The sequence below is a fragment of the Octopus bimaculoides genome, chromosome 1, assembly GCF_046866305.1.
Source record: "Octopus bimaculoides isolate indiv1 chromosome 1, ASM4686630v1, whole genome shotgun sequence".
Classification (NCBI taxonomy): Eukaryota; Metazoa; Mollusca; class Cephalopoda; order Octopoda; family Octopodidae; genus Octopus; species Octopus bimaculoides.
The window spans coordinates 11,003,283-11,027,798 of NC_142928.1; the positions used below are offsets into that span (position 1 = coordinate 11,003,283).

Genomic DNA, 24,516 nt, shown 5'->3' on the forward strand with positions numbered 1-24,516 from the left:
CTCTACCTGTTTTAGGTTCATTGTACAGTAAGTGTGCGAGGCCAGATCCAGCTTCTCACACCTACCCTGCGATGTCATTCTAAAAATAAACTCACGTCATTGAAATCTCGAAGCTACGAGACAGTGCATGATTAATCGAAAACAATGTGAATAAATAAGCATATAAATAAGCATCGCATTTGACTGAATGACCCGAATGCTGAAGAATTAAAAGTTATTCTGGTTTCAATCACTAAAAGATTTAGTCAATAACAAACCTTGATTTACAGACAGGAAAAAGGGTACACTTTTCAATGCTAGCCAAATTGTAGTCATGAACCGAGCAGAAAGATTTTACAGTAGCTGTCATAGCCTTCCCTGATCAGAAGAAAACTGATAGAGTCCTACCTTATTAGTACGACACTCATCAGCTGTATAACAAATATAGTCTTGAAATAAATATACATCAAAGCCTGTGATATAAAAATGCTCAAGGAAAAACATAAAGGAAAAAATCACTCTCACTGCCACCACCACCAAACACAAAACAAACAAACTGAATTCCTTATAAGACAATCTGTTTGTTTATGTTTGACTTTTTTGTGCAGTTTTCTTGTTTTCTCTTTAACAAAAGAACAAAAGGATTGCAGAAATATATATAACAAAAATGATTGCAGTTAATCTTATATATATATATATACACATATATATATATACACTTGGAAATGGATGCGTCGTGTTCAATTAAATAATAAATTATATACATATATATATATATATATATATATATATATATATATATGATATATACATACATATATATATATAATATATACACACATATATATATATATATACATATATATATATATACACATACACATATATATACACATACACATATATATATATATATATATATATATATATATATATGCATGTGTGTATGTGACGTAATTAAAAATGTGCATTATTCGTTAATATAGTACAGTACAAAAGTTGATATTGCACAAAATTTTTAAAATAATAAAAACTTACTTAATGCAAATGCATTGGTGAAACCGTTTTAAGAACTAAGTCCGTTTGTTGGATCATTGTATGCAGCAGAGAGTAATTAAATAAAATGCGTTCCCAATTAATTAAGTCCAATGGACTCCATACACCCACTGTTACCTTGTAAAGACAAGCCACCAATGATATAAAGCCGCCCTTCGTACATAGTATAAGCACATGAACTATGTGAGCTTGGAATATCCGAGAGAGTCGACCAGGTGCCGCTTGTAGGGTCATAACATTCCACAACACTCAAAGGTCGACCCAAATTTCCTGAGAAATGATAGAAGGAAAAAACAAAAAAACAATTGACAATCAGGTAAAATTCCTTATTCATTTATTTTTTTAGTTGAATTAGTCAGTCATTGATTTGCTGCTATGCTGGGGTAACACTACCTTGAAGGGATTAGCCCAGTTGCAGGCAAACTGTGACTTGTGGGACTTTCTAAATGGCATGTCTAACAAAAAATTTACTGAGAATTTTTTTTTAGTAGCGAGGTTCACCTGTTAACGAGCCAGGTCTGATGTGGCCAGCTTTCAATAAAAGTTGGTCGTACCTGGTTTAGCCTATCAAATAAATCTCAGTATTTATTTTAAATCTAGTACATATTTTATTAGTCACTTTCAGTTGAACTGCTATGTTATGGCTGACATAAATAAACACCTGTTGGCAAGCAGTTACAGACAATTACAAAACACACACACAATTTTCTACCAAATTCAACTCACAAGGCATTCGTTGATCTGGGACTATAGGATACTTGGCCAAGGTGCTGTTCAGGGGGACTGAACCAAAAATCATGTGGTTGCAAAGTGTACTTCACCACACAGCTATAGCTATGTGATGAAAAAAAAAAAATGTAAATGGCATTTAATGTAGAAAGCACACTTGGGTTATAAAACAAATATTTAAAAATATCTCTGTAGCATGCTTAATGTGAATACATAGATGAAAGGCAAATTTACTACTGTATTTGTCCAGAGATAACATCTCTTACAGATGTGCTGTGTTTAAAATCACAATATACAGGGTGTCCACAAAGTCTGGGTACATGGGGATTAACACATATTTTAAGAAATTATTATTTCTTATATTTAATTGTTTATGTTATGATTTTATTCACTCCATGTGCCCACTTGGGGATTAACACATACCTTAAGAAATTATTATTTCTTATATTTAATTGTTTATGTTATTATTTTATTTACTTCATGTACCCAGACTTCGTGGACACCCTGTATAACACAATGCTCATTATTTAATGTCCATTATCTATGCTGGCATGGGTTGGAAGGTTTGACCAGCACTGGCAGGCTGGGGGACTGCACCGGCTCCAGTCTTATTTGGCATGGTTTCTACAGCAGGATGCCCTTCCTCATGCCAACCACTTTACAGAGTGGTGCTGGATGCTTTTACATGGCAACAGCACAAATGCTTTTTATGTGGCACTGGCACAAGACTCTAGCAGGCTAATCCTCTTTGCCAGTGCCAGGGGGAGCGGCCTTAACACTTCAGCTGTGGAGTATAGGGGTCTTCTTGAGTAACAATATGGGCAGCTATTTGCAATACGAATAAATGTTTTTCACTGTTTTCCTATACATAAAAGGTAACAAATCTCATTCAACCATGTGGTTGGATGTGAGTACATGCCATTCTTAGAGCCCAAAGAAGCTGAAATTCATCTAGCACTCTCAATGGCAACTGCTGGGACAATTTTCTTCTTTTACGCTAGGCGAAATGCTTAACGGTATTTCGTCTGTCTTTATGTTCTGAGTTCAAATTCTGCCGAGGGTCGACTTTGCCTTTCATCCTTTCGGGGTCGATAAATTGAGTACCAGTTGCATACTGGGGTCGATCAAGTCGGCTGGCCCCCTCCCCAAAAATTTTGGGCCTTGTACCTAGAGTAGAAAAGAATTTTCTTCTTTCTCTGATATATATTGTTTTGAAACACAGCATGTCCATAACAGATGTTATCTCTCGATGATTACAGCAGTAAATTTGCCTTTCAACCATGTATTTACATTAAGTATGATACATAGAAGGCTATTTTAATCTAATACTAATTCTATTGTATATAACTCAGCAGCTCAGTGAAAGAAACCAACAGAATAAGTACCAGACTTATAAAATAAGTACTGGGTTGATTTGTTTGATTAAACCCTTCGAGATGCTGCCCCAGTTTGAACATAACCACAGTCCAATGACTGAAACAAGTAAAAAACAATCCATTAAAGTACTTACCAAATCCTCCAGCACATACAATTTTTCCAGCAATCATACCAATTGCAAAATCCCCTCGTTTAGTAGGCATTGGTGGACAGGTCACCCAACTATCTGTGAATAATTACATAAGAACATGAATCAGTGGATGCTCATTGATTCTACAAACCGAGACACCCATATCTGTCCCTGCTATACTTTAAATCTCTCAACTGGTACAAAGTCACACCCTTTCAATACTACCCCATCTCCCAGTTGAGTGGTTTTTTTTCATTCTGATCTGTTAGTAATTACTACAATACACAATGAGGCCTGCCAAAACAGTAACACAAACCTTGACCTAGTTAAATGGAACCCAGACTTTGGACAGCAATGGGTGTGAAACCAAGGACAACAGTTCAAGCTTACAAACAGATCAGATTTCAGTTTCAAAAACAACCTCTCCCTACCACCCACTGAACCCTAACTAACAAACAACTAACTGCATTCAGTTCGCTTTGAAACTAGCCAAATGGACAGAGCCTGAAGATGCTGCACAGTAAATCATGCCCAGTTGCATGTGTAACTGCCCATACTTTGTGTGGAAATATGTAGGTCATAACAACCATAAAAATATGCTGTATGAAATTATAAAATAAGGGGAAATAAATCTTGAGGATGAACAAGTGCCCATAGTCTATATTATTATAATTATTGCTAATATATATATATATATATATATATATATATATATATATATATATACATACATACACATAATTAAGGGATCAGCAACAGTTGCTTCACCACATACCGAAATTTAGAAATAGCAGTTAAAGTGCTAATTCTACTACTACAATAAGTCTCCAACAGATAGCGATACTTTTGCTATCTGCTGGAGACGTATTTTAGTAGTAGAATTAGCACTTTAACTGCTATTTCTAAATGTTGGTATGTGGTGAAGCAACTGTTGCTGATCCCTTAAATATGTTTATAAATTTAAAAGAACTTTTTAAGTTCTTTACCGATAATGGTTTTTTCCATACCAAACTACTTGGTAAAATTATTAATTTATTAATAATCCTTTACTCTATATCTGTATATATATATATATATATATATATATATATATATATATATATATATATATATATATATATATTTTTAATTTATTTATGTGTTTCAGCCAAGTGGCTGCGGTCATGCTGGTGCATATATATATATTTCAAAAGTTAGACATCAAAGCGAAAAATAGATAAAAAATGGATGAAAACACAACAGACAGAAAAGGGAGACAAAAACACCAATACAAGGAACATTAACAACTGATTTTTTCATCAATTGGTTTTATGCTATTTAAAACCAAATATATATATATATAGTAATGACTTTTTGCCAACATAATGTGGCAGTCTCAGGATGGAACGAATGTTACTGTTATTTAGCCTCAGGAAACATCGTTTCCAGCTGGCTATACGACACAAAAAATTTCGTGTCCTCATGTTTCCGAACAGGGAAGATCAGCACCTCCACCCAGCACAACCTCGCATCCATAGACAGGTTTCTGGGTTATTGCCCTTTATTTTTTGTGTTGTATAGCCATCTGGCAACGCTGTTTCCTGAGGCTAAATAACAGTAACATTCATCCCGTCCTAGGACTGCCACATTATGTTGGCAAAATGTTATTACTTTATGGTGCTGCTACTGTATATCTCTCTGAGAGATTTAGAATCTCTCTTTCCTTTCCTGAGCGTCCAATAATACTATCCATATCACGTCCTCACTTTGTTGTTTTTTTGTTTTTTTGTTATTGTTGTTTTGAACTATATATATATATATATATATAATAGAGATATTAATATTTCTAAGTCTCTCTAAAGGAGACTACGGCAGCGGTACTGGAAATTAATAATTATTGCCAAGCCAACATGGCAGTCCCAAATATAGGACTAATGCTGCTGTGGATTAGCTCCAAGAGGCCATCGCCTCTAGCTAGCTATGTGACACACAAATCTGTGTCCTTTATAACCTTCGAACAGGGGAGGTCAGCAGCTTCCCCTTGCTGGTTTGGCATCTGCAGACTAGACTAGTTTCAGAGTGTCTAGCCTAGTCTGCAGATGCCAAACCAGCAAGGGGAAGCTGCTGACCTCCCCTGTTCGAAGGTTATAAAGGACACAGAGCTAATCCACGGCAGCATTAGTCCTATATTTGGGACTGCCATGTTGGCTTGGCGATATATATATATATATATATATAGTAAAGGCACATGGCTCAGTGGTTAGAGCCTTGAGCTTATGATCGTGAGGTTGTGAGTTCGATTCCTGGACTAGGCTGTGTGTTGTGTTCTTGAGCAAGACACTTTATTTCACATTGCTCCAGTTCACTCAGCTGTAGAAATGAGTTGCGACATCACTGGTGCCAAGCTCTAGTGGCCCCTTTGCCTCTCCCTTGGATAACATCGGTGGCATGGAAAGGGGAGGCTGGTATGCACAGGCGACTGCTGGTCTTCCATAAAGACACCCCCAGGCTGTGTGTTCGCCAATGAGGCAACTTTCTTCCCAGACTTGTATCCCAGAGGGGAACCTCTTAGGTGAACCCATGGCCATTCGTGACCGACGGAGTCTATCAAATATATAGCAAAATACAGAAAAATTAGGACATGCCATAAAGGACTTACTTTCTACAATGTTATAACATTCCAAGATATTTGAGAATCCATCCTCTGCTTTTTGATTTAATCCTCCAACACTGAAAATATGCATGTCATCAGTAACATACATAGCAAAGACTCGCTTTGAGGGGATATTTGGTAAAGTTTCCCATTCATTCGAAGAGAAGTCAAACTTTTCAAAGACATCGACTGGAAGTTTACCTTGCCGTCCACCTGTTAAGAAAACAAAATAAAACAATTTTATTCATATTATACAAAAGATATCAATGGCAAGCTGGGAAAATCATTAGCAAGTTGGACAAAAATGATTAGTGGCATTCTCCTGATTCATTAGATTCTGAGTTCAAATTCTGCCGAGGTCGACTTTGCCTTTCATCCTTTTGGGGTCAATAAATTAAGTACCAGTCAAGTACTGATGTCGACGTGATTGACTTATCTCCACCCCCAAAATTTCAGGCCTTATGCCTACAGTAGAAAGGATTATTATCTCTGACCCCATTCTTTTTTTTTTAATTGTAAAGGTAATTTATGGATACCCTGTATATGCTACAGAATCTAGGAAACCATCGTAACAAGCCCTTGGCATGAGAAGGACCTTAAAATTTATTTTTTTTTGTTCATTAATTGTAATTATCTTGGCCTTTGGTCATCGGTCTACTAAATGAAGACCAACCTGGGGCTGAACAACAACAATACATACACACAAACTCTCTCGCTCTCTCTCTCACACACACACAAACAAACACGACCACCACACACACACACTCTTAAAAGGTTTAATAAAGTAAAAACACAAATCTGATAACATGGTTGGCTGCTGACCAATTCCAGACTTACCTATTACATAGAGTTGGTTATCTACAAGAAAGGAGAAAGTTGCATAGCGTTCGGTGGGCATCGGTGGTAAGCTTTTCCAGACATTTTTCTCCACATCGTAAGACATGAAATAGTTACGAGGGTTTCCATCTGCTGCCATACCGCCAACAACAATTACATTACCATCTGTATGTTGAAAAATAAAAATGAACAGAGCAGGTTTCATAACATCAATCTCTAAGATTTGGTTTCTATGGAAATATAATATTCTACACACACACACACACACAGATACAATAGCTAAATTATTTTTTCTAAACCTATTTAAAATTTTATATTTTGGAAAGGCACAAGCATGGCTGTGTGGTTAACAAGCTTGCTTCACAATCATGTGATCTTGGTTTCAATCTCACTGTGCAGCACCTGGGGCAAACATCTACTTTAGCCCCAGGCTTGTGAGTGGATTTTCTTTCTTTCTTCTTTAACATTTAATGTCTATTTTTCATGCAGGAATGGGTCGGACAGTTTGACAGAAGCTGGCATGGCCAGGGGCTGCACCAGGTTCCATAGTATGTTTTGGCAGAGTTTCTTTCTACAGCTGGGTGCCCTTCTTAATGCCAACCACTTTACAGAGTGAACCGAGTGCTTTCTATGTTGAACCAGCAACAGTGCATTTTACGTGGCACTAACACTGGTGCTTTTTACATGGCACCTGCATCAAAAGCAACTGAAAGAAGCTCATCATATAAGTATGTATATGTGGAGGCGCAATGACCCAGTGGTTAGGGCAGTGGACTCGCGGTCATAGGATCGCGGTTTCGATTCCCAGACTGGGCGTTGTGAATGTTTATTGAGTGAAAACACCTAAAGCTCCACGAGGCTCCGGCAGGGGATGGTGGCGAACCCTGCTGTACTCTTTCACCACAACTTTCTCTCACTCTAACTTCCTGTTTCTTTTGTACCCGTAATTCAAAGGGCCAGCCTTGTCACACTGTGTCACGCTGAATATCCCCCGGAGAACTACGTTAAGTGTACACGTGTCTGTGGAGTGCTCAGCCACTTGCACGTTAATTTCACGAGCAGGCTGTTCCGTTGATCGGATCAACAACAAAGTATGTATGTATGTATGTATGTGTGTAGCCATGTCTCGATACGATTTGATGGTTGTAAATGAGTGTGACCATCATACAAGCGATGCTGTTCATTTCCTGTCTTCCATGCTGAAATATTACCGTGCTTGGAAACAGGCAAGTGTTGGTGACAGGAAGGACATCCAACCATAGTAAATCTACCACAACAAATTCCATGTGACTCATGAAAGCATAGAAAAGCGAACATTAAATGATGGTAATGATGAAAGAATAATATACATTAAAACAACGGTCTACATACACATACAAATATACATTAATTTAATATTTGTATCTTCCATGCTGGCAAGGAACGGACAGTTTGACAAGATCTAACAAACTGGTGTTGTAATGAATGACCGGTAGAGCGGAAATGGCTCGAGACTGGGTGTCACTGCCAAGTCTAATGTCTCGGAGGTGCTTCGCGAACCGGCCAGCCAAGCAGCATCCTGTTTGACTGATGTACAGAGAAGGACAGAAAGAGCAGGAGATGCAGTAAATGCATATTTATATATATATATATATAGACCATAGAATGACAACTCCAGGCATGTTCACTGCAGAGTGAAAACTTTAAATATGTTTGCTGTAGAGTAAAAACTTAAGATACGATCAGTGTGGAGTGAAAATGCTAGGCATGATCACTCCACAATAACAACTGTAGAGTGAAAAGTTATAAATTTTGTCATCATCATCATTTAACATCTGCCTTCCATGCTGGCATGGGTTGGACTGCCAATGCTTATCAAATCATCATCACTATGTAAATTACAAAACGCTTATAAAATGGTAAACTTAATTCAGTGGACATATAATAAATATAACAGGTTTTGTGAGAATTTTGTTAAAAATTGGAATTGTAATAATTTACAGCCTGATCATATTTTCTCATTAATTTTTATTTTAATGCTTATCAATTATTTCCAGGGTGAACTGTAAGAATTGTTAACACATTGAGCAAAATGCTTCATTCTTCTTTAAGTTCTGAGTTCAAACTTCAAGTTTGACTTGGCCTTTCAGCCTTTCGGGGTCAATAAATTAAATACCAGTTGAGCACTGGGGTTGATGTAATTGACTAGCCCCCTCCCCCAAAATTGCAGGCCTTGTACCAAAATTTGAAACCAATTATTTCCACGAAACAAAGTACCATATTTAATAGCATATTAGATGCATTTCCTCTCCAAATACATATTTCAAAAACTCACCCTGGGTCCTATGCGATAATTTTGTCCCCGACTCTTTTCCTGAATATCATCATCATCATCATCATCGTTTAACGTCCGCTTTCCATGCTAGCATGGGTTGGACGATTTGACTGAGGACTGGTGAAACCAGATGGCAACACCAGGCTCCAATCTGATTTGGCAGAGTTTCTACAGCTGGATGCCCTCCCTGACGCCAACCACTCAGAGAGTGTAGTGGGTGCTTTTACGTGTCACCCGCACGAAGGCCAGTCAGGCGATACTGGCAACGGCCACACTCAAAATAGTGCATTTTATGTGCCACCCGCACAAGAGCCAGTCCAGGGGCACTGGCAACGATCTCGCTCGAAAATCCTACGAATGGGATGAGTCTAACATGCTTATACATTTTTTAAAAATAAAAATAAAATATGGTATATTTACATGCACGTGATAATTTTAGCGAAAGGTTAAAGAGAAACAAAATTCTTACCGTGAACAGTTGCTGGAACTCCAAGCAAGCTTTCCCTCATGCTCTCTCCAACAGTCCATTCATTTGTATCAGTATCAAAGATCTCAACTGAATCAAGAGGCTTTTGAGTCTCAGACACACCACCAAGCACAATGATTTTCTTTCCAACAGCGACAGCGGCAGCACCTGCTCTTTTAGTTGGAATGCCAGGGAAGGTTGTCCATGTATTGGCTTTCAAGTCATACATCTCAAAGTTAGCTAGTGGCTTGCCACACATATCACAACCTCCAATGACGTATAACTTGTCATTAAGAATAACAGGAGTTGCAAATACACGTTTTGATGGCATCGGGAGATGGATTTCCCATTGTCTTGGTTCTGTAGCTGCCATGATTTATAAACAACAAACTAAATACCTGCAAACAACAACAGGAAATATAACAGAAGTCATATAAAAATAGTCACCACAGGAGTTACACAACAGCCACCATTCATTATGATTTAAACTGCTTAACCCTTTTGTTACCAACCCAGCTGAAACTGGCTCTGGTTCTTTGGTACAAATGTCTTGTTTTCATAAGTCTTGAATTAAAATCTTCCACCAAATCTTAGTCACAATTTATGTTCCTAACACTAACTCAATGATAATGATGTTATTTTACTAAATTCTTTGTTATATTTAAAATAATTGGAAGAAACACAGAGCATCTCAACAGAAATACAGTAATGAAAGGGTTAAAGAGCTTTTTAAAATCCACATAAATCTTTAAGTAAATTTACACAAACATGAAGTCATTAAAAATGTCTGGCCTATTCATGGGATATTTGTGTGCGTGTGTGCATGTTCATTCCTTGAATTCAGCAATGCTGAAGCCATGACTAAGCTCACACGGGACTCACCTTTTGATTGCTAGATGTTGCAACTGAAATCTAGTTTGCTTCTTTAACCGTTTGACTAGTAACCTGCCTGAGACCACCCCTAGTCCTATGATATAAAATACCCATTTTAAAGTGATCTAAATTAAAACCTTCCTTTAAGACTTCATGCCAACTTTAGCACACTGCACTTTCTCTAGAAATGATTCTCACGCCACTGCCCTGCTGTTACAGGGGAGAAAACTCATATGGTGACATGATGCACTTACAGGGTGCTGAAGGTGAATTTATGTTCCAAACACTAGCTTAATCTTTCAGCATTTAAACTGACCAAATGCAGCCATAATAGTCTACCAGTTTTATGTTCAAACTGGCCAAATATGACCTCTCACACCTATCCTACAATGTAATTCTAAAAATAAACAATCACATCATTGAAATCCCAAAGCTATGAGATAATGCATGATTAATTCAAAACAATGTGAATAAATAAGGGTTACAGGTTAAGATCACTGCCATCAATTCATTGCAGGAGAGTTCACCGCCTTTAATTCACGATGAAGAAAGTTCACCATGGACTTTAGAATTTGAAAATAAGGTTTTTTTTATTATTATTCTACTGTGAACCTATCTCTCTCTAAACTTTCCTTGCATTGAACATTTCTTATGGCGAACTTTCCCTGTGGTGAATTGATGATGGTGATCTTACCAGCACAAGAGCCAGTCCAGGGGCACTGGCAACGATCTCGCTCGAAAAACCTCATGTGTCACCCGCACAAGAGCCAGCCCCTGAATGCTAAAGGGATAATAATGGCAGTTATTTTATTAAATTCCACATTATTTTCAAAACTGGGTGCACCTTGACATAACTTCCCCACCAGCCTCTTTTTCAAACGGGGTAACCATATATATCCCTACAGCAAGACATCTGTTGCTGTCTTTCTATCATAGTTTAGCCTCTCTACACCTGGCATAAAGCCACATCCCTCCACTCAGTTGAAGTGGGGGTCTCGTCTTGCGAGTTACATGATGACTTCACTAGAGCCAGTGTCACCTAAAAGGCATCCAGTCCAAGGCTGCAAGCTGGCAGAAACGTTAGCACGCCAGGTAAAATGCTTAACAGTATTTCATCTGCCTTTACATTCTGAGTTCAAATTCCACCGAGGTCGACTTTGCCTTTCATCCTTTTGGGGGTAAATAAATTAAATACCAGTTGCATACTGGGGTCGATCTAATTGACTAGCCCCGCTCCACAAAAATTTCAGGCCTTGTGTCGCTGGCAGAAACATTAGCAAGCTGGGTGAAATGTTTAGCAGTATTTTGTCTGTCTTTACATTCTGAGTTCAAATTCCACCGAAGTCGACTTTGCCTTTCATACTTTCGGGGTCAATAAATTAACTGTTGCATAATGGGGTTGATCTAATCAACACCCCAAAAATTTCGGGCCTTGTGCCTAGAGTAAAGAAAAGGCACCCCGTCCACTCTGTAAAGTGGTTGACATTAGGAAGGGCATCCAACCAAGGCAGACACTGGAGTCTAGTACAGTCCTCTGGTTCACCAGCTCCCCTCAAACTGTCCAACTCATGCCAGCATGGAAAACAAACATTAAATCAGTGGTTCCCAAAGTGGGTGATACTGCAAAGATCCAGGAGGGTGTTGAAGAAAAGCTGGGCAATAATATGGGGTGTGGGTGGCCAAAATGGGGCGATGGATGTAAAACAAAAAAAAATAAAGGGTTCATTTAGTTGGTTAAGTTTTGTTTGTGAATTGGCTGCAGAAAGTGGTGTTTGTTTGAGGTGGTGAGTGGGGGAGGGGGTGATAGGAATGTGTCCCTGGGTGCCAAGGGCGTGGCAGCCCGAAAAAGTTTGGGAACCCCTGCATCAGATCTGGCGATTAATCAAAGCTCGTTAACAATTTTGTGCAAGATTTACTTAGAAACCAAGTGGAGGGGCAGTGGTAGTGGTGGTGGTGGTGGTGGTGGTAGGAGAAGGGATTGTTAAGTTGTTCTTGTTGTGGTTTAGGCCTCAGTCTGCCCCGATCCAGCTGGCTTAATAACTAAATAATAACCATGATGATGATGATGATGAATTGAAACAAGGCGATGTATTTTTGGCAGGAACATGGTAACTAAAGAGTTAAGCAATCATCACTTAACTACCACTTGAATTACCACTTCACAACAGAGTTCAATTTATTTCACTTATTCAAATGTTACAGAAGGCTCAGTTAAAAAAAAAAAATATATATATATATATATATCAAGATAAAATTTGAAAGTGTAAAGATTTATAAACTTAACAGTTTTAGTAAAATTACAAACTAGGGATGGTCTAAATCATTGAAACTAGAAACATACCAACAGCTATCTTTTCAATCAAATTACATTAGTTTTTGACATACCATAGCATCGGGGGGGGGGGGGGGGGGGGAGTAAAATGTTTTTGCCTACTTTTTCTCTTTTTTTTTAAAATTTCTAAATACAGTTATTTTGAACAATGGTGACTTGTGTATTTCTCATTCTGTTTAAATGTCATTCCTCACAATTATACCCAGCAGTGACTTACTAGCTTAGGAATTCCATAGATTTCTGTCTTATCCCACTATGTACCCTGGGTATGTTTAAGTAAACTTCCTTATATAATTAGCTGTGTAAAATGGCGTTCAGATCTGATGATTAATCAAGGCTCGTTGTTAACAATCTTATGCAAGATTTACTTTGAAGCTAAGTGGAGGGGCGGGGGAAGGGATCATTAAGTTGTTCTTGTGACCTAGGCATCAGTCTGCGCCAATCTAACTGGCCTAATAACCAAAGCCATTCGACCATAACCATCCTCTCATTTTCCTTCAGTTATAGGCAGAGGCATAACAGTTAAAAAGTTTGCACCTTGGGCAAGTGTCTTTTATTATAGCCCCAGGTCAATTTATGCTTGGCAAACAAAGAAACTGTGAGGAAACCTGTCTCACAGCCATACATTTGTGTCACGTTCCTGTAACTTAGCAGTTTGGCAGAAAGACAGAATAAGTGCCTTTCTAAAAAAGAGTACTGAGGCTGAGTTGATTGATGAACCATTCGAGGTGCACCAGTATGGCCTCAACCCAGTGACTGAGTCAAGTAAGAGAATAAAGGAATAGTGTATCTAATACCGAGTTACCTAGTATGTTAAGCTGGTAAGGTGTGATTTAACGAAATTAGTTTCCATTTAAAATATCATATAATAATGAACTTGTTAATGACTGTATATACATATTTCAAAAATTATTGCTCTTTCATCAGTACCACATCCAACCAACTATCCACTAAGTTTAGCAGTATAACATTATTGGATAGTATAGCGTGCTCAGGTGCACTATGAGGCGGTGCTGAAAAGTTCTTAGCTTTGGGTAAAAGAAAATACAGGAGGATCAGTAAATTATGATTTTATTCAACATATTCCCTTCTCAGATTCACACACTTATTGCAGTGGTCCTTCAGTTTTTCTAAGACCTGTAAAAGAACTTGGAAGGTTGGGCCTCCAACCAGGCCTTTCATGAAACCCTTAAAGCTAGGAACCTTTCAGCACCTCCTCATACGACTAATTAGACAAAGTAACCAAAAGTGTATGATCAATACATAGAATATGCACAGGAAGTGAATAATAAATGAGTTACTTGAAATACAGGGTGGTGCTTGGGGACATCAAATGTACTGTTGGGGAATTTCAAGAAGCATTGATTCTTTGAAGGATGTGGTGCCCAGACAGCTAACAACGGATGCAGGTTATTTATTCCATGCTTCAGTAATTCTGAGAATGAAAAAATGTTTCTGAAAAAAAATAGGTGCCATGTTGTTTGTTAATTTTGCAACACGACCAGTCTCAGAGTTGTTGGCACTCCCTTCCTCCTGACAGGGCTATTAAAAAAAAAAAAAAGCAAAATACACACACACACAAAGAAGCTACTGTAGTAGAATTAGGGTTAACATATGTAACCTTTAAGGCAGTGAGCTAACAGAATCATTAGGACACCAAAGCGAGCGAGCTGGCAGAAACGTTAGCACATCAGGCGAAATGCTTAGTGGTATTTTGTCTACCACTAGGTTCTGAGTTCAAATTCCACTGAGGTTGACATTGCCTTTCATCCTTTCGGGGTCAATAAATTAAGTACCAGTTATGCACTGTGATCGATGTAATCGACTTAATCCCTTTGTCTTTTCTTGTTTGTCCCCTCTATGTTTAGCCCCTTGTGGGCAATAAAGAAAGAAGAATCATTAGGACACCGGGCAAAATGCTTCGCAGCATTTTGTCTGTCTTTGCGTTCTGAGTTCAAATTCCACTGAGGTTGGCTTTATGCTCCATCCTTTTGGGGTTAAAATAAGTACCAGTTGAACACTAGTATTGATGTAATCGACTTAGCCCCTCCCGCAAAGTTGCTGGCCTTGTACCAAAATTTGAAGCCAATATACTTAATCCATGTGATATCAACCAGGCTGGGACCATTCCTGGTTCTATGATACAAACCTCCAGTTTTAAAGTGGTCTAAATTAAAAACCTTTCATCAAAATTTCAAGCTAATTGGTTTCGGACATCAGCTTAATGACAGCCAAGTGTGATTTACTAAATTCATCATTATTTTCAAAATTAATTGAAACAAAGGCAGAGTATTTCTAGAGAAATACAAAAGGATTAAATGAAGAGAGAATCAATTAGATAATTAGCAATAATTAGATGTTGGTAAGTTGACAATTTCGAATAGACAAAAAAATGAAGCATTTGTTAGTTACGTGATTTCTGTTGAAATACAATGCCTCTCATCATCATTATCAACAATAATAATACTCGTGTTTTTCTCTGTCACAACATATGAATGAGAAAGGAAGGGGTGAGAGAGTGATAAGGAAATAAGGGGTGAAAAAAAATCAAGCAGCGTTTCAATTCTGTGTGGGTATGTGTGTGTGTATATAGAAGGGACGTGGAGGCGCAATGGCCCAGTGGTTAGGGCAGCGGACTCGCAGTCGTAGGATTGCGGTTTCGATTCCCAGACTGGGCGTTGTGAGTGTTTATTGAGCGAAAACACCTAAAGCTCCACGAGGCTCTGGCAGGGGGGGGGGCGAACCCTGCTGTACTCTTTCACCACAACTTTCTCTCACTCTTACTTCCTGTTTCTGTTGTGCCTGTAATTCAAAGGGTCAGCCTTGTCACACTCTGTGTCACGCTGAATCTCTCCGAGAACTACGTTAAGGGTACACGTGTCTGTGGAGTGCTCAGCCACTTGCACGTTAATTTCATGAGCAGGCTGTTCCGTTGATCGGATCAACTGGAACCCTCAACGTTGTAAGCGACGGAGTGCCAACAACAACAACAAACAACAATAGAAGGGAGGAATGTGTGTGTGTGTGTGTAATGAAAGTGGGATGGTGAACATTCAACGCTGAAAAAAAAAAATCAAACAGCGTTTCAACTCTGTGTGAGTATATGTATGTACATGTGTGCATGTACAAGGGAAGTATGTGAATGTTTGTATGTGTGAACCAGCGTTCTTTCAGTAACAAACGATGATTGGTGTCACATCTCAAAAGATAACTACTAGACAACATTGTCAAGTGTATGAATTTTACCATCCATATTTATATATAAAATACTACAATTAGCCATCATTTTTGATGGCACAGGGCCAGCTAGTTTAACATAAAAAGCACCTGTGCTGGTGCCATGCTGGAGTCACATACGAAGCACCCATGCTGATGTCATGCAAAAAACACCTGTGCAGGTGCCACGTACAAAGCACCCAGTAAACTGGTTGGCATCAGGAAGTGCATCCAGCTGTAGAAACCTTGCTAAAACAGACAACTGGAACCTGGTGCAGCTCTCCCGCTTATCAGCTCCTGTCAAGCCATCCAACCCTTGCCAGCATGGAAAACAGATGCTGGATGATGCTGGTCCATGTAAGTATAAGTTGGATTGTTTGATGGACAGTTTGACAGGATCCAATGGATCTAAGGATGTCATTGTATTCCAATGTCCGTTTTAGCATCATTTCTACAGTTGCATACTTACCTAAAGCCAACTATTTTCCAGTGTATACTAGGGTTTTTTTTTGTTTTTTGTTTTCATGCCACCCTAATGAGGTCACTGTGCAGCTCATAGGACCGTGAATCCTGAGGATGGGGAGGGAGGCATTATGCCAAGTGGGGATGGGTTAAAGTATAGGACGAAGAAGGGTAAATTTTTTTTTGTGTAAAGACACCACATGGCTGCTCACACTTACAAGAGAGGGTGAGAATGATCTGCAAAAAAGATAAAGAGTCATGGCAAGGATACAGGTGGTCCCTCAGAGTAGGAACTGAAAAGAAGTGAGTGGGACTATGGATGAAATTATGTTTCAGGACAAGTGCAGGCATGGCTGAGATACTGTAGCCTCAGTGCATATCTGCACATCAGTAGCCATGGTATACACAGCAAATGGAGCGCATCCCTTCCACAGAAAACAGAAGAGCAGGCGCTCCAGTTTGGTCAGACTTGAACCGGAACAGGGTATGATGGTGAGGCAGTAATATATGATGGATGTGATGCATGTATTTGCCACCTCTGCCTGACCTTTCAGGGATAGTTTTCTCTCAGCCCATTTCCGAGTGAGATCGGCCACCCTGTTTTCCACCTGGTCCCAGTTCTTCACCTAGAGAGCTGGACTGAACCAGCACCTGGGGCAATTTAACCAGTCCTTCCATCCAGTGTCCCACAACACTGTTGGAAGGCATGGACCTGCCTCTCCCGGTGCCAAGTTGCTGGCCCACTGATTTGTTTAATTTTCACTCCTATCACAACCTTGTATTCTTTTAGAGAAATGCCAACCAGGCCTATGTGCCTGGTGTTCAACACTATGACGGTGATGTCATCCAATCCTTTCTACTATAGGCACAAGGCCTGAAATTTGAGGAAAGGGAATAGTCAATTACATCAACTTCAGTGTTCCACTGGTACTTTTTTTTTAATTGACCCCCAAAAGGATGAAAGACAAAATTGACCCCAGCTGAATTTGAACTAAGAACATGAAGGTAGACAAAATGCTGCTAAGCATTTAGCCAGGTGTGCTTAATGATTTTGCCAATGTGTTACCTTAATATGTGCAATAATAATAATAATAATTTCTGCTAAAGACACAAGGCCTCAAATTTATGGGGAAGGGACGAGTCAATTACATCAAACCCAGTGTTTCCCTGGTGCTTAATTTATCAACTGCAAAAGGACATCATCATCATCGTCGTTTAACGTCCGCTTTCCATGCTAGCATGGGTTGGACGATTTGACCGAGGACTGGCGAACCAGATGGCTGCACCAGGCTCCAATCTGATCTGGCAGAGTTTCTACAGCTGGATGAAAGGCAATAATAACAAGAGTACTCAGAGAATGCAAATCTCCACCGAGGCAACACCAACGTCCTCTCAACGATTAGCCGGAGATGATTTTTAAAATGAGAATATCTGAAATAAACTCGACTGCTCTCACAAACGAGAATACTAAAAATGACCCCAACTGCTCTCAAAAATTAAGTAAGAAAACAGGAAAAATAATCCAGAATCCTTGTCCGGTACTGGATCGATCTCAAAATCTAATTAGTTCATGCCTGTCACGAGGCCAAACATCCCTGAAAGTTTCATCCGAATCCATCCAGCAGTTCTTGAGATGTCCATGGACAAACAAACAAACGTGACTGAAAACAATACCTCCACCTTATCGAAGGTGGAGGTAATAAGAAGAGCCTCGTTTGAGTTGCTAAAATAGCAGCCAAATCTCCTTCAAATCAAGTTTAAACATCATACAAAAATAATAAACAAAAATACTGAGTAAAACATTAAAAATAATTAAATCTACAAGATATAACAAAGATTTATGCATCGTATATATTCAAAAGAAAACTAAAAAAAAAATTTTTTTAATTAAATTCACAAAGACACTTTCCATAGTTAACAAAACTATTTTGATTTAAGCAGCAACACATTTTGGAGATTAAGGATTAGAATGGAGTCTTCTCAAACAAAAAAAACAAAAAAAAAAAAAACATTTTAGGGACAATAATTTCAGAAGATGCCAGCCCCTAGAATACTAGATCTGTGAGAAGTAGTGATCTTTATCATTGTTTAATGTTCATTTTCCATGCTGGTATGGGTTGGTTGGTTTGACAAGAGGCGGTGAGTCAGAGAACGGCTCAAAGCCCCAATGTCTTCTTTGGCATGGTCTCTACAGCCCTTCTTCATTCCAACCACTTTGCAAAATATACAGAGTGCTGTTCATGTGATACCAACATCTATGAAGAGGTCACCAAGTAACTTTCAAGACAAGACTGCCTCAACTGAGAGGGATATGGTGTTGAGGGAGATGGTTTTGTGCCAGGTGATGAGAGGTTGAAGTAGCACCGAAACGACCATTAAGTAAAATAAGAACATGTTTAGGGCATCATGGGAAAGAGGGAGCACCACAGAAATGGTAAATGGTTTACAGCACAAACGAAATCACTTTAAACTTGCTAAAATAATATTCAGGATGCTTTATCTCTAATAAGTATAGAAGCAGATGTGGAAAGATTCATTTTGAAGATCTGACTGAAGACTTTGCAATTACAAAAAAACGGGAGAAAACTTTTCTAATATTTATAAAGTGAAAGTAAACAAAAATTAACCTTATTTTCCATCTTACTGCTAGTTTTATTTCATTTTGAAGAATGAAAATTTATTTTATGGTTTATCATTGTTTATATTTTGAACTACGAATATGAGTGGCCTGAAAATCTTTTAAATGCTTAGGGCCTTTGTAAAACATTAAATTGTATGATAAAGGGCAAGCACAAATGTCTTACTGCAGATACATGGCTACCCCAGATAGAAAAGAAAGAGGATGATGGCAAACATATGTCAGGGCCTACCCTTAAGTTAAGCCTTGTGAGTGGATTTGGTAGACGGAAACTGAAAGAAGCCCGTCATATATATATGTATGTGTTGTTGTGTGTCTGTGTTTGTCCCCCTAACATTGCTTGACAACCAATGCTGGTGTGCTTATGTCCCCGTCACCTAGCGGTTCGGCAAAAGTGACCGATAGAATAAGTTCTAAGCTTACAAAGAATAAGTCCTGGGGTCGATTTGCTTGACCAAAGGCGGTGCTCCAGCATGGCCACAGTCAAATGACTGAAACAAGTAAAAGAGAGACCAGTGATTCTCAGTCAGGATCCACATGGCCCTTAAAGGTCCATATAAGAATTGTTGTTAAAATTTATCTGCAATAAATTGGTTATACTTCGACAATACACAAAATATTTTAACAATTTTTTAATACAATTCTTAATAATACTTAATTATAAAAACATGATTTTTTAAAAACATCAAATAGCTTGGAGAGTTCATCCAGGTAAAATAAGAACCAAGGGTCCATGAGTAAAAAACGATTAAGAAACACTGGTATAAACCCTAATCTTCCAAACACTAATAATTCATGGCAGGCAAAACACTCAATAACTCCAGAACTATTAAAAAGATTGCTTCTGATTTTAGTGCCGATGGACTGGCTCCTGTGCAGGTGGCACGTAAAATACACCATTTCGAGCGTGGCCGTCGCCAGTACCGCCTGACTGGCCCTCGTGCGGGTGGCACGTAAAAGCACCCACTTACACTCTCGGAGTGGTTGGCGTTAGGAAGGGCATCCAACTGTAGAAACCCTGCCAAATCAGATTGGAGCCTGGTGTCGCCCCCTGGTCCACCAGTCCTCAGTCAAATCGTCCAACCCATGCTAGCATGGAAAGCGGATGTTAAACGACGATGATGATAGGTAGAGCAAGACCCAAACTAAAAGAAAGAAAAATTTCTAGTAATAAAACTTCACCAAGAGCAGACTAGTATGAGCTTTATGACTAAGTTTCGATAAGGACGATCGTAATTGAAATTTTAGAAGTAGCTTATCAGTGTTTTAACAAGACCGTGAGTCAAAACACTCCATTTGATAAGAAGCAGGGAGAGATGGAAGACAACGCCGATAATAATGATATTAAACAAGAGAAGTAACAAAATGGTGAAGAAAATGAAAGAGAGTAGAGTCGAGTTAATTGGGGATTTGTTAGTGTAATAAGGTCAGTCTTCAGAGAAAACAGCACCAAGCAACTTAGTATTAACTAGAGTTAATAGTTAATAGTTAATAGTTTGTTGAATATGTGAGATAGTATTCACTTGGGAAATTGTTGACAAGAAATAATCAAAAGACGCGTCTTCCTGCGGACAATATAGAGAACCAAGAGGATTTGTTCTGAATGTGTTTAAATAAAACTTCTTGCATGGCGATCTGAAGTTTGTGTCTTAAATAATATGCGTTTTTCACTTTCATTTGTGGCAATGCCATACGGTTACCCAAAAGCACCATAAATCAGTAAAGTAGTTCTGAAACTGTTCTTTCTTTGTGATGGTGCTGCACAAATTCAAAATGTTAGGAATCCTCTAAATTTTATTTAACCTGTTAATTTGCCAGATTGTAAAAATTTACCAATTTGCCTTACCTCCATTTCAAATCTTCAGAGTCTCCTACCCTGCCCTAGAGGCCTGGTCACTTCTATGAGAAGGGGTACCCTAAATTATTTAATAAGTACTACTCAATGATGATAACCCAACGAATACCTAATGAGGAATGTAAGTAACTGATTTCATGAGATACGTCTGTAGCAGACGGTGTAAGGATCACCAAAATTCAAATAAAAATTTACATATCGGTGGATTGGATCCAAATAACTGGGGATCGGATACTATTACTCTCGCTGAAAAGAAATATTGTTATCGCTAATATGCTTGAGTTGGTTGGTTAGATGGACTTCGGGTATTTGGTGGGGATAATGCGACGAGACTCTGAAGGTATGTCAGATTGTCGAGTTATACCTCATCTACCCATTGTCAATTAACGATTGACCTATCGTTTGTTTGGATAACTGGCTGTCTTAGGTGGGATTAAAGTCACGCTTAATTGTTTTGGTTACGATAGAGAAAATTTTGTAGACACTGGAAAATTTGCTTGACCGCGCACAGGGAGCCGAATAAAAAAAAACAGTTGAAATGAAGAAATGGGACATTACAAAGTCCAATTCTTAGTTACTTGAGTTTAAAAGAATATGGCTAAACGACATATTTATACTAGAAGATGGAAAGGGTTTCAATAACATTTACCTATTTTATTAGTGATAGGAGAAAAAAAAAAGGTAAAGCTATAATGCAATAAATTAGTAATTGGAGGTTAAAATTGCTTTTCGTTGCTAATACTATATTGGCAGCATTCGTATATTTATTTTCATTTTTAGGAATATAAGCCGTACGCAAGTAAAGTGAAAATGAAGAAGAAAAAACCGGGACAATTAGAAAGGATATACATGTATTTGTTCTTATTTAGAACGTTAAACATCAAGATCACCGACAACAATAGTAATAATAACAGATCGAAGAATGTGTATAATAAGTTTGTTGTGAAAATTTTGTTGGCATGGGTACAACGAGGATAATGAACAACAGAAGTAAATTAAAGAATGTTGACAAAGATAACTAGATTAGTGGGACGTTGGGGGTAGGGACGAAATAAGGAACACTGGAGGGGAAGATTAATTAATACTGAAACTTGGAGAGGAAAAAAAAATTACTCTGAAAGAATGTAGCTGAAATAATTACAGAAGTGAGAGTATATAAAATAGCATATATATGTGCGTGTGTGCAATAGATAAACAAATCTTTCATAGATTAAGAGGTAAAAGAAAACATATATATATATATATATATATATATATATATATATATATATATAGTATTAGGGAAAAGATATTTTATACTGTGAAGCTTAATTTAATTTTAATCTTTAATAAATTGATTTTAATTGAGTTTTTACCTGTAATTTTGTATTTTATCCCTAATATTATAATATATATATATATATATAAAAACATTTCAATAAACTACTATGATTTCTAAAGTTAGTTATTTTCTATTTTTTCTGTAAAACTACATTTTCCATTTTTTTTTTTTTTTTAATTCAGTGTAAATAAAATGCCAAACCGCTTCTTTCAAAAATCGCAACTCCGCCCTTTCAATATTAAAAATCAATTATAAACACTGCCTTAATATAATAAAAAAAATCACTCCACAAACATACACACCCTATGGCCAGATTAAACACTCAAACAGAATACTTTGTATTATAGCTGATTTCATATCTTAACTATTATTCAAATTATGTAACAAATTCAAATATAAATGAAAGGGAGGGAAAAAAAAGATAAATTAACTACTTTTTACCAAGAATCCGGTTCAGCAAGCCGGTTGTTGAGGACATAACAAATCATAATACTTATCCAGAGAAACAACGATTGATACATACTTCAGAGTTTCTACCAGTATTTCACACCAACACCGAAACGAACCAACTTTTTATTCGCGTATTTTTGTTTTATATTAACGTTTCATATATTTGGCTTCTACAGCCTGTAATATACTTTTCTGTAATTTGATCTGTGTATTACTGTCTGAATTCAAAATCTGAAGGAATTTTCTTTATTTTTTTTCATCCTTCTAAGCTCCATGAAATAAGCAATAGGACTGCGGTTTCGTTCCCACTGCGTGTCATTCTTCTTCAAGTATCTTCTATCATAGCTTCAAGTAGACTAACACTTTGTGAATGAAATTCAGTTATCAAAAATGATGTGGAAGCATGTTGGAAAGACTGCTGCTGTTCGTAATGATAAAATTAACCCGTTGCCTAAGTTAACACCACCACCTTGTCTTTAGAGAGGTCCACTTTACAGTAAGCTTTCGGATTAGGATTCCAGTTGGGGGATAACTGTTTCCTTCTTCTCAGATACCTCAGATACTTCTTCTCAGAAATCTCAACGCGGTCACTAGATGTTAAAAGTTGCAGCCAAATTTCCCGCCAAAATTACATCTCTGAGACACAGTGGCATAGTGTGGGGTACGCGGACCTCACAGGGTGATTTCTTGTTCAAATATATGTTGAAGCTATGTTACATTTAGGGAAGAATTGGCCAATATGGCTACCGCTCAGAGTAGCCAAAACCCACGCTACGGCACTGCCCAGATAACCAGAAAGACAGGATGGTCATATCTCGAAGTTCTTTTTAGTTGTTAGTCTTCTCAATAGGAGGTAGCCTAGACTGAATAATACAACATGTATGGTGTGTACAATAAATAGAATAAACATTGGCTTTGTATTGAATAAAAAATATTACAACTTAGACGGCGAGCTGGCAGAACCGTTAGCAAGTGGGCAAAATGCTTAGCAGCATTTCACTCAACTTTATGCTCTGAGTTCAAATTCTGCCGATAGCGACTTTGCTTTTTATTCTTTCGGAGTCGTTAAATTAAGTACCAACCAAGTGCTAGGGCCAACGTAATCGATTAACTCCTATCCGCCCAAACCCCTGGCCTTGATGGTCTAGAAACAATCTTAGACGAAGAAACTTTATTGTACCAAATAAACTGTACAGATCTTAATGAAATGTGGAGAGGGATTGCCATACAAAATAAATGCTTTGCGGCATTCGTTAACATCTTTTTAGTGTCTTTATTCGAATTTTACCGTGGTTGAGTTTGATCTTTATCCTTCCAAAATCGATAAAATAAATACCTCTGAAGTACTGCGGTCAGTATAATCGTTTATACTTATCCCTAAAATGTTTGGCTTTGTTCCCATCTTTAAAATTCATTATTAATTCAACAGGAGCGTTAAACTGATCACGGCAATAATTTATTGAATTCATTGTTCAATCTAACACAACAGGCAAGAAAAATACATTTAAAGATTTATTCTTGTGCGGGTTAACATGCAGTCATCGCTGTAAATAAAGTGAAAGTAAATGGTCCTTGAAAAATGAATGTATATTGCAATAGAAGTCGGAAGTAACATCCTGTAACTTCATGTAATCCGTACATATATCTCTATATCTAAAAATAAGAATGTGTGTCTGTCTGTGTGTGTGTGTGTGTGTGTGTGTGTGTGTGAATCCCTAAAACTCGAGAACTACGCAACCAATTTCATTCAAATTTTACAGATGCCTTACTTAGAGTCCCAATTGTGTTTTAGTCAAAAGAATTTTTTAACTTCTTGCAGTGTTCGAGCCCACGGCAACATAATATCTCC

General features: G+C 37.9%; 1 protein-coding gene across 9 annotated transcripts; it reads right to left on the reverse strand.

Annotated features, from left to right (window-relative positions):
* Positions 1-900: 900 nt before the first annotated feature.
* LOC106878190 (kelch domain-containing protein 8A) lies at positions 901-22,866 on the reverse strand. Of its 9 annotated transcripts, none has more exons than XM_089348557.1 (7): positions 22,741-22,866; positions 14,027-14,180; positions 9,524-9,918; positions 6,741-6,905; positions 5,910-6,116; positions 3,275-3,367; positions 901-1,305 (listed from the first exon to the last, which is right to left on the reverse strand). In XM_089348557.1, exons 3-7 carry the CDS (start codon positions 9,891-9,893, stop codon positions 1,115-1,117), a joined length of 1,026 nt encoding a protein of 341 aa, XP_089204683.1. In that variant the 5' UTR covers positions 9,894-9,918; positions 14,027-14,180; positions 22,741-22,866; the 3' UTR covers positions 901-1,114. The 9 variants fall into 9 exon arrangements, with proteins under 9 accessions (XP_089204683.1, XP_089204686.1, XP_014782816.1 ...); XM_089348560.1 differs by having other exon boundaries at positions 14,027-14,160; positions 22,741-22,815; XM_014927330.3 differs by having other exon boundaries at positions 14,027-14,160; positions 22,652-22,802.
* Between the last annotated feature and the right edge of the window lie 1,650 nt (positions 22,867-24,516).